Consider the following 16384-nt stretch of genomic DNA (forward strand, 5'->3'; position numbering starts at 1 on the left):
GCTGCCGCTGAAGCGTTCATAACGGAAGAGACGTTAGCTTGGATGGATGACGACAACCGCATGCGAGCATTTCCATTTCCCGAGTGCGAAGCAGCTTTTAGACGACCATCAGTGTAACACAGCAAAGGCGTAACCCGGGATGCTCAGATGGGCCTTGCGTCGTAACAATCAGTGCCTATTATGATTATGACCGTAACTACAGGTAAAATCTTGCTACGCAGAATTTGGAGCGCTTTTCCGAATTCAGCGCTTCCATCGGTAGCAAAATTGCCTTGTATTTAACTAGTGCAAAGAGGTGTGGGTGAGGGAGGCATACACAGCGATGAGTAATACCACTAAGATTACTACAATGACATGTGGCCCTGTTCACGAAAACAAAGAAACCTTGTACGACAGATGACGAACCGTTTGACGAACAGAGACGAACCGATGGACACACGCTGAAAGTCGCTGCATTTTATTAACCTTGAGCACAGGGATTAACATTTCCGATGCGCAGGTCGCACAATGTAGAAGCTGTTACACAGAAAGGCACAAATATCAACTACTACAATTACGCGCCAAGCGCACAAGAAATCGTTTCAGCGTCCAGTAACTATACAGTTGGTATCGTGACATCGTATATGCTTACGATCGTCAGTTCGACCCAGACGATCTACCAAAGAATATCGCCTTAGTCAATTGTCAAATGTTCAGTAGTATATCTCGTTTGGGACGACTCTGTGCCTAGACGGCAAGGCGCATGTGTGGGCGGCACATAACATGATGCGGACCTGTTCACTCACAGCCCGAGGTAGGGTGATGGTAGGCACAGCCTGCAGGTGTATGTGGCCGGAGGCGGATACCTTCAAAGGGGAAGGACTGCTTTGTAGCTGGTATTGTAAGTACGGCTCACTTATCTACTAGAAATATGCGCGAAACGCTCTATCAGCATCTCGAGAGGACTTTCCAGCGGCCAGCTACTGCACAAAGACTGCTCATTTCGGTTGCGACGTGTTAAGTGGTCTTGCCATGGTAGTATAGTAGTAGTTACATTCGAGCCCGAATAGCTCGTGCGCAACGAGCTGACAAGCGCTAGCAGCAAAGCACTGTCGTGACCACAACAACAAGGCTTCGTGTACGCATCTTTGCTGGAGAAGCTAGCTGAGAGGCCAGTTGCGTCAGTTGCGTCAGTTGCGTCAAGGTCGAAAACGTTAGCGCTCCATCGCAGCATCTTTCAAACAGGCTTTCTCGCGCGTTTCCTACGTTTTCGCGCCCTTCCCGCGCATCTCATCACTTTTCTAATCTAGCCTAGTTTGCCTGCAAAGACTGCGGAGAGTCCTTGCCACTGAATTGCGTAAAGAGCTCGAATACATGAGGTGGCGCCCTACGTTGGTCATCACCTTGCCTCTGGAGCTGAGGAAACACGCAAATGCTGCCGAGTCCAAGATCGTGCAAATCTGGACTAGGTTCGTCGTACTAGAGCTCAGGATGAAGCCTCGCCGGTGGCTAAAGCAGCAGCGAAGAGCTCCGTCAGCGCCTATACGAGCCAGACACATGTCAACGTCCCTTACGGAAAGTATTTTGAAATAATTATATCTTATGTAATTGAGTCCAGACCTTGATAATGACGGATTCGGTCCTGGACCTGCATCTCGCAATCCAATTTGACTTTACCTTCGACTCAGTTTGAGACCTATCGCATCGGCATCACTCCACAGTCCTCAAATCACTCAAATCAACCATATCTTAAGTCGCCGCTGTTTGTGGACGCATAATTACCTTACAGAGGGCTTTCCTGAAGCAACCATGAGCACTAGAAAGATTATGAGGTTATCGGACATGGATGACGGCCCCCCACCGGCGTCAGTCGGCCATTCGTTTTCGAGCTCCCGCCACCATTCGAGCTCCCATAACACTGGTGAGTGTGTCGCCGTATAATTGTGGCATCGTTCCATGCCGCTTGAACGACCGAACACATGAAAACACAGCCCTAAAAAATGGAAAATTGTCGAAAATACAGATTCTGAGCGGGGCATGCGTTACCTCATCTTTTGCAACGTCATGCCTCTGGGTTACATGCGCGTCCTTGTTTCAGTCCGTGAGAAGGAATGCTTGAAAACTTGGATCCAACGGAATCTGTATTTTTAATCAGAACACACAGAATTTGCAATGTTGGGCTATATTTTTCATGTATCGGCTGTGTTTTTACTTCTTCGTTCGTTCAGGCTTGCATTCGCGCACGCCTGAAGGTCGTTGACACGATGGATAGATCATCGTTGCAGTTGCACGTTCCGGATTGAGCTCTCGAGTCATTGATTGCGGCCTTAAAACCTCTTGCGTGCAATGGCCCTGATGTGATCCGCCCTGAAAACCAATTTGCTAGTGACGCCTCGAGTTGAAAGCAGTGGGCCTGTGGTGGTGCAATCGGACCCACGGGTCGCGCCTGCTCATGTCGGCAACGTCCCACGACTGTCGGTTCGAGAGGCGCTCCGCGGCAAAGCCATCCTGATGACAGGCAAGGATAAAATTGATACCTTCAGACTGATTATTTTGGAAGCCACACGCGTTCCGCCTGTCGGTGAAGTGCTTGACGGATGTATTGATGGTATGCGGCAATAGGGCATGACATAGGCGCGAACCGAATGAAAAGGATAAGCTTATGTTTTGTCGTGAATTTTTTGGCTTATACATTTAAGGAGAAATTGTAAGTTTAATTCCCAAGTTCGAAAGTTTGGCCAAAGCGTTTGTTGTTGCGAAGCCGAAAGTTTGGCCAAAGCGTTTGTCGTTGCGAAGCCTTCGCAGGGAAGGCCATTTATTTGCATGCACGTTTCCGCGTTTGAAATTATGAAACTAAAAATATATGCTTAAGTTTTAACATAAGAATAATATTTTTTTGCGAAATCGCACACGCTATCTCGCCGCTCTTCACCAAAAGCCGTCTCTTGTCACCGATGTACAGAGGTGATACGACCATCACGTACAACCACCTTTTCTCTCTCCTTGATCCTACCTCGATCAAACATCACATCTCCAACCTCCGTCATTTACGGCGTGCAGGCGTCACCGGATATGTCGGCAGTGTGATTCTCGAGCAGCTGTTGCGGGTGGCCGGCGCGCAAGTGGGCACTGTGTACATCCTCGCCCGGTCGCGGGACGGCCGCAGCGCGCAGGAACGTGTTGGCCGGGTGCTGGGCTCCGGCCTGTTCGACTTGGTGCGACGGCAGTACTCGGACACGCTGCGAAAGGTATGAGAGGCACACCTGGTTGTGCTGCGCGGTACACGGCGGCTTGGGCTTGGAATTGTGGTGGAGGGGGGGACACCTAGCGAGGGCGGGTTTTTTACATGAGCATGGTGGTGTGGAGGGACACGTAGAGCGGTTGGGTGGTTGCGAAGAGCAGCATTTGGAGATGTGTTTCGGCAGGAGGATAAAAACACCTGTTTTGCTGGGGTGTTGCTAGGGTAAAAGCCAAATGAATGCGGGAATATGCCCGGGGCAATGGGTTTTGGGATTAGGACTTCGGGCGGGGTTTAGTTAGGTGGTTGGTGGTTATCTGGGGATACAAAACTGCTCGAAAAGGTGTCCGGAGCAGTTCTCTTTTTAACTTTTTTAACTTTTTTTAACTAATATATTCCTTCTGGTCTGATCCGGAGGAAACCCTAGCCTTTTGCTGCTGCTGCAGCTGCTGCGTGCGGTCCGCACAGCTGCAGATCAGTGCGGAACTCTGACATTTGGGGAGCGGTTCGACTCGCGCTCAATTGCACGGCACCTTGTACCGCTCGCTCGATTTGATTGTCTGCTCTGTCTCGCTTCCGAAACCCCCATCCCCACCGGTGCAGGTGGTTGCCCTGGACGGCGATCTGTCGTACCCGAATCTGGGCCTTTCGATGGGGGCGTTGGCGGAGCTCGCTGCGGAGCCCTCCATAATAGTCATTCACAGCGCGGCGAGGTTGGTCGGTTTTTGGGGGGGGGGAGAGGGATTTTACCTTTTCGGCCATATATATCCGAGTGGCTGCTTGCATTTATTTTATCTTAGACCAACAGAGTAGAAAAGAGATACAAAACAATGCTAGAGAAAGGTTAAGAAGTCTGTGATAAGGGAGGAAAAAGTGCGGGGGATTTGCGGGGTGTCAGACGGCGGCCGCCATACACACGGTTTACTCGGTGGAGCAATATGCTGCTGTTTTTTTATTTTACGTTGTTTTACGTTGTTTTGCGTTGCCATGTGCTGATGCGAGGGCCGCGGCGCACATGCATTGTGCAGTGCATGAACAGTCCATGATGGATTGCAGTCCATGATTGAACTTCAGAAAACTGTATTCGATCCCATTGGATTTTCCCCGGTTTTTCCGCCTGGATCCAGCATTGCACTGGACGACCCGATCCAAGACGCTCTGCGCAGTAACTACGAGGGCACCCGCCGGCTGTTGGAGCTGGTGGAGCAGCACCTGCCACGATGTGGGGGCTTCGTGCACGTGTCAACCACCTACGTGGGCATGATGCTCCCGCAGAACAGCTGCCTGCCGGAGAAGAGATTACCTCTCATGTATGGGGACCAGCCGGTATGTCGGTGGGGGTTGTGTGTGTGGGGGGGGGTGTGGGGTAAAAAGATGGGTTTACACGAATCACTGGTGAATGCAGCTCTTACCAGAGATATAGACGGATGGACGGTCTTGGAGTGTGGGGGGGGGCCCGCCTGCCTTTGAAGAATGCGTTGATCGGTCCGTGGGGAAGCGGGGGGGGGGTGTTGTGGGAGGACAGGGGTCCTGGGAGTGCACTGGGCTGGGGTTGTTGGATGGTGCTGCTGAGGGCGGCGAAGGGTCTAAATTTGGACATTTTTTGGACAATCGGATTCAATTCACAGTATCTGCGTCGTCTCGGTGTACCAGCGGAACCTTGGTGGCCAGTCGAGAACATATTTTGTTTGTTTGTTTGTGGGGGTGGGGATCGGAGCACTGGCACGTACTGGAACTTGAAAAAGGGCAAACCAGCAACGTTTTGGAATTGTCGTTCATTTGCTCTTTTTTGACATGCATACATGTACATATCTACACATAGGCATCCGAAAAACCGAAGACGGCGAGGAAAAAAACCTGATGGCTCGCTCGTCTCAGTGCGTCGCATGCCTATATTGCATAGGTCAGGCACTACTGGTAGAGCATGTACTGATGCCCTTGGAGGTTCCGGGATCGAGACCTGTCAGGGTCGGATATCTTTCCGATGGTGGAAGGCAAAAGTGCCCCTAGTCGATGGACCCTGGGATGAAGGTGACCTGCGAGCTGACCAGGAATGAAGTTGACCCGCCACCGTTGATCCGGCAGATTCCGTTGGATGCTGGTGGTGGGTGCGAAATCTAAGCGGTCCACTGAGAAGTTGACTAGGGTGACTGGATGAGGGTGCCCCGAAATACCGGGAAGGCAGGGTTTCGCAGGGTAGCGGCCGCAGGGTGAAGATATCCCCCCCCCTGTCCCATACACTTCATCTGGCCATCTGCACAGGCGGATCACGTCCGACTTGCTCGCGAGCTTCTGGCGGCCGACAAGGAGAAGGCGGACAAGCGAGCGGCGCTGCTATGCAAGAACTGGAACCTGTGCAACACTTACCTGGTGGGTCTGTTGCTGTTGCTGTTGCTGTTGCTGTTGCTGTTGCTGTTGCTGTTGCTGTTGCTGTTGCTGTTGCTGTTGCTGTTGCTGTTGCTGTTTTTATCTGTCCAGGAATGGCGTCCACGGGATGGATATGGTTAGAAGTTTGGGGAGTAGAGGAGTAGAGCTTAGTCCCCTTTACCTCCTCCCCCTCCCCCCACCCCACCCACACACCCGTACAACGATCGTCGCCACCCTCCTGTAGTTACGCGGTGTTGGTTGTGGCGCCTCAGGCCCCACTCAGAGCGTCTGTCCACCCCCCTGTCCTCCGCAGCTGAGCAAGCACCTGTGCGAGGCCCTGGTGGATCAGTACCACAGGGAGGGCCGGATCGCGGACGGCGGGGTGGCCATCGTCAGGCCCAGCCTGGTGTCAGCACTCGCAGGGCCGCCGTACCCGGGATATGTGGGCAACCTGGCAGGTGGGGAGCGGGCGGGACGGGGGAACGGGCCCCCTTGCCGCGGGAGCGAGAGGCGTCCCAACTCTTGCACCCCAACCACTGTGTGCTTCCCCCCTTCAAAGGTCCCTCCGGCTACATGACCGCCTTCGCTCTGGGCTTCTTCAGCAAGAATGCCTCTGCCTGGCACCCCTACAACTTGCTGGACTCGGTGCCCTGCGATATCGTGGCGAGTGTGGCGCTGGGTGTTGCCGCCACTCTGGCTGCCGGCATTCGCTGCAGGGAGCAGTTCTACGAGCTCGTGGATTCCCCGGCGCCCCCCCGGGCTTCTTCGTCCGGGGCCACCACCCGCGACGGCGTCATTGATACAATTTGGCAACCGGTAAATCACAGCGGCAATGAGCAAAGCAAAGAATCCGTCGGTCTCGCAGCCGTCAACGAGGGGCTGCACGGCCAGGCCCTGCAGCGGCAGCGGCGCCATGACGCCGGCCCTGGGGAGATTCTCGTGTTCCATGCTGCCACGTCCACCGTCAACCCCATCCTGCATTTCGAAGCATACGAGATGGCTTACCGCTTTTTCAAAGTGCACACGCCCAAGTTCCGCCTTGGAGGGTGGGTACTGTGTGGCGTATACCGTGTGATATGGCACACGCCTTTTGTCCTTGATTTTGCTGTTGCTAATGTTGCTGGGAAAAAAGGAATGCATGCTTCGGATGAATGATGGATGGGCTTGTAAACGATAGAATGGATGGTTTTGCTATTTTGTTCACGTTGGGGTTTAGGGGATGCAGGGGATGTAAACGGGGCGCAGACGGGTCGGGGGAGGATGGAGCAGTGCAGCTGCCACCTGTCGGGAGCCAGGAATGAAAAGGTCTTTATCTACACCACGCATGGTGGGTACAATTGAATAGTATCTAAGCGAAGGCTTATTAATGTCGCTTAGACGTGCAACGAAGTCTCGACATGTTGTAAGAGCCGCTGCTGTTGCGGCTGTTGCGGCTGCTGCGGCTGTTGCGGCTGTTGCGGCTGTTGCGGCTGTTGCTGCACAAGGCACAAGGCGTACGCTGCGACATGTACGAGCAACTTAGATCTGCTGCAATGAGTGCACAATGGCGGATGGATACGCATCCCTCCCTTGACTTCTTCTTTCTTGCAGCTATGCTACGGGCCCCGTGGACTACAGCCCGGTGCCGTGGAAAGTGGCCCTCAAGAAACGGATTACTGGCGTCAAGGTGAAGATGGCTGCGCAGTTGCTGAGCTGCTTCGGGGAGAAGAGAGCGGCTCGAAGGTGTGTGTACGTGTGTACGTGTGTGTATGTGCATGTGTACATGTGTACGTGTGTGTGTGTTCCGTACATCGCCCGTACGCATCCGTCTACTTCGCTGCATATGCGCCCCTCATGAAACTACCACACGGCACAGGTTGCGTGTGGGTTTCGCCGCCTGGGATTACGCCAACGACGCCAAGCACGACAAGACCGTGTTTGTGTCCGTCAAGAACGTGCTCGCCCTGGAGCGCCTCCTGCCCGCGGAGGAGCTGCAGATGATGCCCCTGGTGTGGCGGGGCAGCTGGACTGAGTACGGCAACACGTGCGTAGGCTCTCGGGAGAACTGGCAGAGAGGGCAGGGAGGAGGGTTGCCTGTGGGGGGATGGTTCGGCCGGGGCACGGATTTGGGTTCGGGTTTGGGGGTTCATGGGGCGGCGCATTTCAGAACGGCATCTCGGTCGTCCGAATGCACCTATGCACTTCCCACCCATCCGCCCGCCGGCCCACTCGCAGGTACATGGCGGCCGTGGGCCGGCTCTTCATGGGGCTCCCCGTGCCGCCCTCCACACCCCAGCTACCCCACCGCTTCGCCTACATACCCTTTGTAGTCATACCCGAGAACGAGCTGCCGCCGTTGGCTGGCACCCGCGGCGTGCAGGCGCCAGCCGCACCACCGCTGGCCGCTGTGGAAGCTACGGCGCCGGTGGCTGTGCCGGTCCACAGCGCCGCCGTGGCCGCGACGCCCGCAGCTCGGGGAGGTGTGGTCGGGAAATTGAAGGAGCAGGAGCGGGAGAAAGAGGCGGGGTCCGAGGCGAAGGTCATGGAGGGTAAGGTGGTGGTGAAGGCGCCAGCAGCACCTGATAGTGCGGTCCTGCCGCAGAATGGCTGGGGGCGTGCACCGCAGGTCGAGCTGACGGGAGTGGCCTAGGTGCGTTTGTGAGCGTGTAGACAGTCGTGTTGGCATTTTCGCGTAGGGAGGAGGGACAGATGTCGAGTGGCTGAAGCATGGCAAGGTCCACTTCGCAGCAGATTCTGTACAGCAGGCTAAAAATTGCTTGAGGGTTAGTTCCCAGTTACATATGTATTTTTTTAAGTCATTGGGCTCGCTCGGAATTGGGTGTTTTGCGTGGGAGTTTTTGAGCCGTGAGTAGCGAGCAATAGCAATAGCAATAGCAGCAGCAGGTATCATCACAGCTGTAGGGTTGGTTGATTGGCCAGCAGCAGCTCAGCTGCTTGCGCGACTCACAATTGCCGTGCACGGTGAGTAGCTTCAGACTATGCAGCGGCTTCGTGTTGTGTAGTAGCCTGCCGCGCGGTCGCGGCGTGAGCGGAGCAAAGCAAGCTGGTGGGGTGTTCGCTGATGAAGAGATGGTGTGAAGAGATTTCTTATTCGACGCGCCGCTGTGCCGCTGATGATCTTGAACGGGCCTCACTGTACCCTTGATGATGAATCGTGCAATAAGGGCATGCGCTGTGCACCCAAAGCCTGCTCGAAAGAAGCGTAAGGATTGCTCGTGTCCGGTGTGATAAATAAGACGCAGGAGTGCGGTGACGCGGCGATGATGGTAGTGATGCCGCACACGGTTGTTATGCATATTTGCTTTTGTTACGTCCCGACCCGACTCGATTGGGCCTTACGAATGGGCTGTGCGAAACTATAGCGAAGTTTCTTTTTTGAGGAAAAAATGATGATTGGTTGATTGGATGTCGTCCCAATTGAAAGTTGGATGGGAGCAGCTACAAATGATTGCGTTGCGGGTTCATGAGAATGACTTGAGAATTTCAAAAGCGCAGTGGAGAAAAATGGCGGGTTCGACAAGCATAATAATATCCCTGCGATGGGGTACGTGGGAGCAGGTAAAGGCTGTAGTGAGGTGGCATCCAAGGAGTGCCGTGTCGAGGGCGTTTAATTTGCTACGATGGAGGAGCTGAGTGAAGCTCAAAAAAGAAACTGAAATGAAGCCTGCTGTAAAAAAGACAGCTGGAGCTTTCATTGGTAACTATGCGATGACAGGGGGGAAGAAAGAACAATACCCATCATGTGTTCATCCGGTATAATACATACACAACCACACCGGAAGAGTTGTTAGCGTCCGTCGTCATGATGTGTTGTACCAGTGTTGCTCCGAGACGAAAGGTAAAAGCAGTAAAATAACAAGAGCGTGCCACTGTCGTGACTGTTGGCTGATACATGCGATGCACAGGAGCCGTTGGGGCTCTCCACTGTAATTGCTAGTACTACTGATACGTAGAAAAAACGCGTCGGCGTAAACTGTCTTTTAGACATCGACTTTCCAGAATCCGAGCTTTTTCCCAGGGTGGTCAAATACTGGTCAACTGAGAAGGAAAATGAGGTCAACGTCAGCATCGCAGACTGCGGCAACGTCAGCAACTCCAACAGCGCTGAGCAGTGCAGCGGTTAAGTCCACCTTCCATCATTGCTACCGCGGTGCAGCAGCCGGTGAACAAGGTCAGGAATAGCACACTCCTGTATTCGCAGTCGTTGTCGTTATGTCATTATTTCTAAGCCCACCCTGAAACCAATCCGCCCCGTGACAGCAGCACAAGTTGACAGTGATGGCCTGGCGATAGCGACTGACCCACGGGTCGCCCCTGTTGTTGTTGCCAACGTCCCACGGCTGTCGGTGCGAGAGGCGCTTCGTGACAAAGCCGTCCTGGTAACAGGTGAGATCCAGCCGGACCCGCACTCTCCGGCGTTAGGCTCGTCTAGCCTATGACCACCGGATGCGGACCACGCGTCTGTCGATCCTGTGTTGACCACTCTTGGAGCGTTGCTCTCGTTGACCCCCGATCGGGGTCCAGGTCCACTGCAACAATCGCACCTTGCCTACGCAGATTCCTACGCAACATCTGTAAATTTTCCAACCGTCACTTACGGCCGTAGCTGTAACCGTAGCTAACGGTTGCTAACGGTTGCTAACGGTTGCTAACGTAGCACGTCTCCACATGCTGCCCCTCTGGGTCCGTCCATCATCGCACAGGAGCCACCGGCTACATAGGGAGCGTGATCCTGGAGCAGCTGTTGCGGGTTGCTGGGGCGCAACTGGGCACTGTGTATGTGTTGACTCGGTCACGTGGCGGCCGCAGCGCGCAGGAGCGTGTGGGCCGGGTGCTGGGCTCCGGCCTGTTCGACTTGGTGCGACGGCAGTACTCGGACACGCTGCGAAAGGTAAAGAGGTGCATGACCTTGGGATTGAGGGGTCTTGAATGGATATCATTCCGGACTCTTCCACAGATGATGGGTGATGGCAGGGCGAGAGGAATGATGAGCAGCAGCACCGCCTTCCGGCGCTAACTGGCTCAAGTTTCTGCTTCCGTTTCTTCACGACGCACGACGCGGCTGTACGCAGGTTGTTGCGCTAAACGGTGATCTGTCGTACCCGGATCTGGGCCTCTCAACAGCGGCGTTGGCGGAGCTCGCGGCGGAGCCCTGCATAGTAGTCATTCACAGTGCGGCGAGGTTGGTCGGTTTGGGGGAAGGGCGGCTTAAATACCTGGGGGCGCTACGTGGGTATGGTATGGGCGTCGGGATGAGTTTGGGTTTGAGGGGAGGGAGAGAGGGAGGAACAAGCGGGGGCAGGGGGGGGGGTTGGGGGGAGCTCAAACCCTGAGAAGCACCAGACTCACATCGAGGCGCGGCGGGCGAGGTGACGCAAGGCCCAACTGGTTCCATCTCGGGGATCAATCTAAAATATATCTGAAATATAGGTCAGGTCATGCGCCCGATAAGGATGTGCGATTGCCCTTCAAAACGTTGCTCTTTAAGGCTTCTAGGCGATCGAACGAAAAACAACACCCGTATGCTCTTGGTTTTCAATCCTGGATTTTCCCCGGTTTTTCCGCCTGGATCCAGCATTGCACTGGACGACCCGATCCAAGACGCTCTGCGCAGTAACTACGAGGGCACCCGCCGGCTGTTGGAGCTGGTGGAGCAGCACCTGCCACAATGTGGGGGCTTCGTGCACGTGTCAACCACCTATGTGGGCATGACCCTACCGCGGAATAGCTGTCTGCCGGAGAGGATGGTTTCGCTGATGTTTGGGGATCAGCCGGTGGGTCGGTGGGTCGGTGGGTCGGTCGGTCGGTCGGTCGGTGTTGGCAGCTGTCCACGGTCGCCATTCTGTTCAACACCATGCATAAGGGCCCTCCACGTCGGCGCTCCACACCAAACTTCCCAAATCCCCGAGATCTCTGTTTCGTATTACATCATACCCGGATTTTTCTGCATGCTCGAGACTTGAAATCAATGTCAATGCATGCTTCTGTCGCACCAGGTTGACCATGCGCGCCTGGCTTGTGAGCTATTGGCAGTCAACGAGAGCCAGGCGAAGACGAGATCTAGTCTGCTGTGCGAGAACTGGAACCTGATCAACACGTACCTGGTAGGTGTGGGGTCTGTGCAAGTGCGGGGTGGCTGCCCCGAGAGTTTCGTTCCGGTTGGCGGAGCGGTTGCGAGGTTGGGCCCTCCAGGAAGGAAGGAAGGAAGGAAGCACACGGAGCTTGAAACCCCCTTGAGTTCCCCCCCCCCGTCCTCGCAGCACCCTAGGCAGTGCGCTCTTATGTCGGGGCGGGGTCCGACGTTGGGCGATGTTGGCACCTTGCCAGCTATTTAATTTGTTTAGTGCGGGAAAAGGATGTCCCCACATAGCTATGCTATGCTGTAAAAAAAGCTGTGCTGTAGTTACGCGGGGTTGGTTGTGGCGCCTCAGGCCCCACTCAGAGCGTCTGTCCACCCTCCTGTCCTGTCCTCCGCAGCTGAGCAAGCACCTGTGCGAGGCCCTGGTGGATCAGTACCACAGGGAGGGCCGGATCGCGGACGGCGGGGTGGCCATCGTCAGGCCCAGCCTGGTGTCAGCACTCGCAGGGCCGCCGTACCCGGGATATGTGGGCAACCTGGCAGGTGAGGAGCGGGCGGGACGGGGGAACGGGCCCCCTTGCCGCGGGAGCGAGAGGCGTCCCAACCACCCAACCACTGTGTGCTTCCCCCCCTTACTGCGGGAGCGAGAAGCGCACGGAGGAAGCGCGGCCGCGCGACGATTGAGCGGCTGACTGGATACGTAGATGGTGTTAAAAGAGTACAGCTAAAAATCGATCGGTTGCGTGTGTGTGTGTGTGTGTGTGTGTATGTTACATGGTTGGGGGTGCGTGACCCCATACCTGTAAAACTGCCCATACGAGCCGAAGGCCCGATCGGTTGCAGACGGCAGCCGACACTCGTCGTGAACGTTCAGTGAGTCAACCTTTTATCCAAGAGAGCAAGAGCGAGGAGGATCCACGCTCCTTCCTGGGAAAAAAGGACCGGAGCGTTCATTCAAAAGTGGTGGGGCATAGATATCTCCCCAGAGCTATGCTTTATTTTCCTTCACCGACGGCGGTGAGAGGGACGATACCCGCTTGTGTCCACCATGGACAATGACCGCACAGTGCGGAAGCCTGCAGATGTATCGTGGTTGTGCGTCGTGCCCTCCCGAGATGCTTACGACTGCACTCTGTGTATCTTGGTCTTACATGAATACGCGCACCGTACCAAGGCATTTCCTGTAATAAATCATCTCATGGATGCACTACGGAGGCTGCAGTAGAAATGCCTGCATGCTCCACGGCCACTTCTCTCGTAAGTGGGCCCTGGGCCCTCCGTCTTCTCGCCGCCGCTGCACGGTTCCTGATCTCTCGCGCCGGCCCTTATTTTTTTCCCCGCCTTTTGAGGACGTCTTGGTGGCCCACATTTCCCCTACAGGTCCCTCCGGCTACATGACCGCCTTCGCCCTAGGATTCTTTAATGACAATTCAGTTGCCTGGCACCCAAGGAACCTATTGGACTCGGTGCCTTGCGACATCGCGGCGGCAGTGACCCTGGGTGCTGCCGCCACTTTGGCAGCGGGCATTCGCTCCAGGGAGCAGTTCTACGAGCTTGTCAACACCAGAGAGCAGCGACGCAATGTCCGCGATGCGGCCGTCTCTACGGCCGCCTATCCTCCCTGCGAAGAATCTTCTGTGCAGATCCGCATCCGAAATAGTGAGGACCGTAGCCATTGGCCCATCGGGACCGCGGCCAGCAGGAATTTGGGTGTGGACATTAGTCAGCGGCAGCGTGACAGGGGGGAAATCTTGGTGTTTCATGCCGCCACGTCGACCATCAACCCCTGCATGCACTACGAGGCGTATGAGATGGCTTACCGCTTTTTTAAAGTGCACACGCCCAAGTTCCGCCTTGGAGGGTGGGTATGGGAAACGCGCGGTTGCACCAGAACGATAATCGGTTCGAAACAAGTGCCAGTTGCTCCGTTTGGGCCTTGACACTTAGCTTCTGTTCTGCAGTTTTCGGATTATGGCACCCGTTGCCAAACTGATGGTTAACTACTGTATATGTTTCAATTTTGACAAGTCAAATATGCGCGGAGGATTGGTTTTAGTTACAAAGTTTATGCAGATCGTTCTTTTATCGATGCTTTATAAGATTTTGTACCCGTAAAGGATTTAAGGAAAGCGGGAAGGTTGTCGATAAAGAGTCCGGAATCGGAATGTTTTGGCGACCGCAATTGCAGCAGCGGCTACAAGGATTAGGGTCAAATGGGTAATTTTGAAGGCACGCGATGAAAATCATGATATTATACCAGCCTTTAGTTCTCAGGGACGGATTTGGCGTTTGGACGTTGGTTCTCTGCTAAAATTTGACCGCCAGCAGGATTCGTACAAATGCCCGTCGAAAGCTCGAAACCCGAAGAGCCTCTTAGATTTCCTTGAAATACTGTTCCGGCAAAATATGCTTCAACACAAGCGTTCGCGCAGATACGTCAAACCCTACGCAAGTTACCGACCGGTCCCGTGGAAGGTGGACATCAAGAAGCGAATTACGGGGTTCAAGGTGAAGATGGCTGCGCAGTTGCTGAGCTGCTTCGGGGAGAAGAAAGCCGCACGAAGGTGTGTGTACATGTGTACGCGTGTGTGTGTGTTCCGTACATTGCCCGTACGCATCCGTCTACTTCGCTGCATATGCGCCCCTCATGAAGCTACCACACGGCACAGGTTGCGTGTGGGTTTCGCCGCCTGGGATTACGCCAACGACGCCAAGCACGACAAGACCGTGTTTGTGTCCGTCAAGAACGTGCTCGCCCTGGAGCGCCTCCTGCCCGCGGAGGAGCTGCAGATGATGCCCCTGGTGTGGCGGGGCAGCTGGACTGAGTACGGCAACACGTGCGTCAGTTGGATGCGCAGAGGGAAAGCGACAAAGAGCACATGAGGGGTAGAGGATTAGCGGGACGGGACGGATCCTGGCATTCAGTGACTGTAACAACTGCACACATATATAGTAAAAAGAATAATGTAATATATAAAGTATATGATTAAACTTTGTATTAGATCGTTGTTATTACTTGTATTGAGACTATTACTCATGTTACTCATTGTAACTTGTAACTTGTATTACTCATGTGTAACAATAGCAATATAAATATAAACGATAACAACGGTACAATACAAAGCTTAATACAAAGGATATAGTGCAATGTATATATTATATCACAATATATGTATATGAATACAGATATTATATTACATTATATCATGTTATAATATAATATAATATAATATAATATAATATAACATAACATATTATGTATAATATATTATAATACATATATAATATATATTATGTATATATTATATATTATGTATAATATATAATATACAATATTATGTTATATTATATTATATTATATTATATTATATTATATTATATTATATTATATTATATTATATTATATTATATTATATTATATTATATTATATTATATTATATTATATTATATTATATTATATTATATTATATTATATTATATTATATTATATTATATTATATTATATTATATTATATTATATTATATTATATTATATTATATTATATTATATTATATTATATTATATTATATTATATTATATTATACATACTCGTCTTTAATTCAAGCTAATTTATGTTTCCCACCCATCCGCCCGCCGCCCCACTCGCAGGTACATGGCGGCCGTGGGCCGGCTCTTCATGGGGCTCCCCGTGCCGCTCTCCACACCCCAGCTACCGCACCGCTTCGCCTACATACCCTTTGTAGTCATACCCGAGAACGAGCTGCCGCCGTTGGCTGGCACACGCGGCGTGCAGGCACAGGCACCTGTGCCCGAGGGACCGCAGCCGCCGTCGGCGCCCGCGATAGCGCCCGCGGCCGGGGCAAAGGGAAAGCCCATAATGAAACAACCTGACCAGAGCCAGGATCAGGAGCTTGAGGAGGAGCTGGGATCCGAGCCGAAGGTCATGGAGGGTAAGGTGGTGGTGAAGGCGCCAGCAGCACCTGACAGTGCGGTCATGCCGCAGAATGGCTGGGGGCGTGCACCGCAGGTCGAGCTGACGATGGCAGTGGCCTGGTAGGAGCTGCTATGAGCTGGCAGCGGGTCATACGAGATGGAATATGAAAGGCGGAGGTAGGAGCGGCACACGGCGCTCGTAGCAGCGAAGGTTGTGGTGTCGTTGACGGTTGACGAATGTCTGTTGGCGTGGGTGGTTAGGTGGTTTTAGGTGGGCGAAATGTTGCGCGATCGCGAGGTGCAGTCGACCTACTTAGGCATAGATGCACGTCTCTAAAGCTACATGCATCTAGCTATAATATATATAGCCTTTGGTCCATGTTCTTTATATTTCGATTTAAAATTTCGATTAAACAATTTATGTTCATGTATTAAGCATTCAATGGATGCAAGGTTTGTGGTATCTTCCAGATGGTATAAGAAACGTTTCCCTTTTCTGTGAAATTGCACTTGGGTAGGTAAGGACAATCTCCGCACCCTATTTTTACTTTCCAATAAATCATCCCTAAGGCACTGATTGGGTCGGTAACCCCTGGGTTACCCATCGGTTACCCACCAACACCCCGTAGCCCATTGGTAACCCCCTTGTAAGTTCGTACCCAGCAGGAGGGGTAACAGGGCCCCAGGGTAAAATCCCCTCCGTTGCCCTGGACTATGGACATGGGCCTGTAGGCTACTTATCTTATTTGCTGCGCACTCTGTGAATTACTCTTAGTACATTTCTGT

The 16384-nt window shown here is 53.1% G+C and overlaps 1 protein-coding gene across 1 annotated transcript; it reads left to right on the plus strand.

Annotated features, from left to right (window-relative positions):
- Positions 1 to 1788: 1788 nt before the first annotated feature.
- On the plus strand, positions 1789 to 15722 carry VOLCADRAFT_87122 (uncharacterized protein; the record flags this gene model as incomplete). The annotated part of the gene is made up of 19 exons (XM_002946744.1): positions 1789 to 1900; positions 3040 to 3227; positions 3821 to 3930; positions 4345 to 4543; positions 5480 to 5587; positions 5898 to 6042; positions 6144 to 6630; positions 7440 to 7607; positions 7799 to 8112; positions 9845 to 9970; positions 10288 to 10475; positions 10657 to 10766; positions 11160 to 11358; positions 11581 to 11688; positions 12062 to 12206; positions 13044 to 13524; positions 14096 to 14227; positions 14333 to 14500; positions 15314 to 15722. The coding sequence occupies 19 exons, from the start codon at positions 1789 to 1791 to the stop codon at positions 15720 to 15722; spliced, it is 3897 nt and encodes a 1298-aa protein (XP_002946790.1).
- Positions 15723 to 16384: the final 662 nt, after the last annotated feature.

This window comes from Volvox carteri (genome assembly GCF_000143455.1).
Source record: "Volvox carteri f. nagariensis unplaced genomic scaffold VOLCAscaffold_4, whole genome shotgun sequence".
NCBI classification, from domain to species: Eukaryota; Viridiplantae; Chlorophyta; class Chlorophyceae; order Chlamydomonadales; family Volvocaceae; genus Volvox; species Volvox carteri.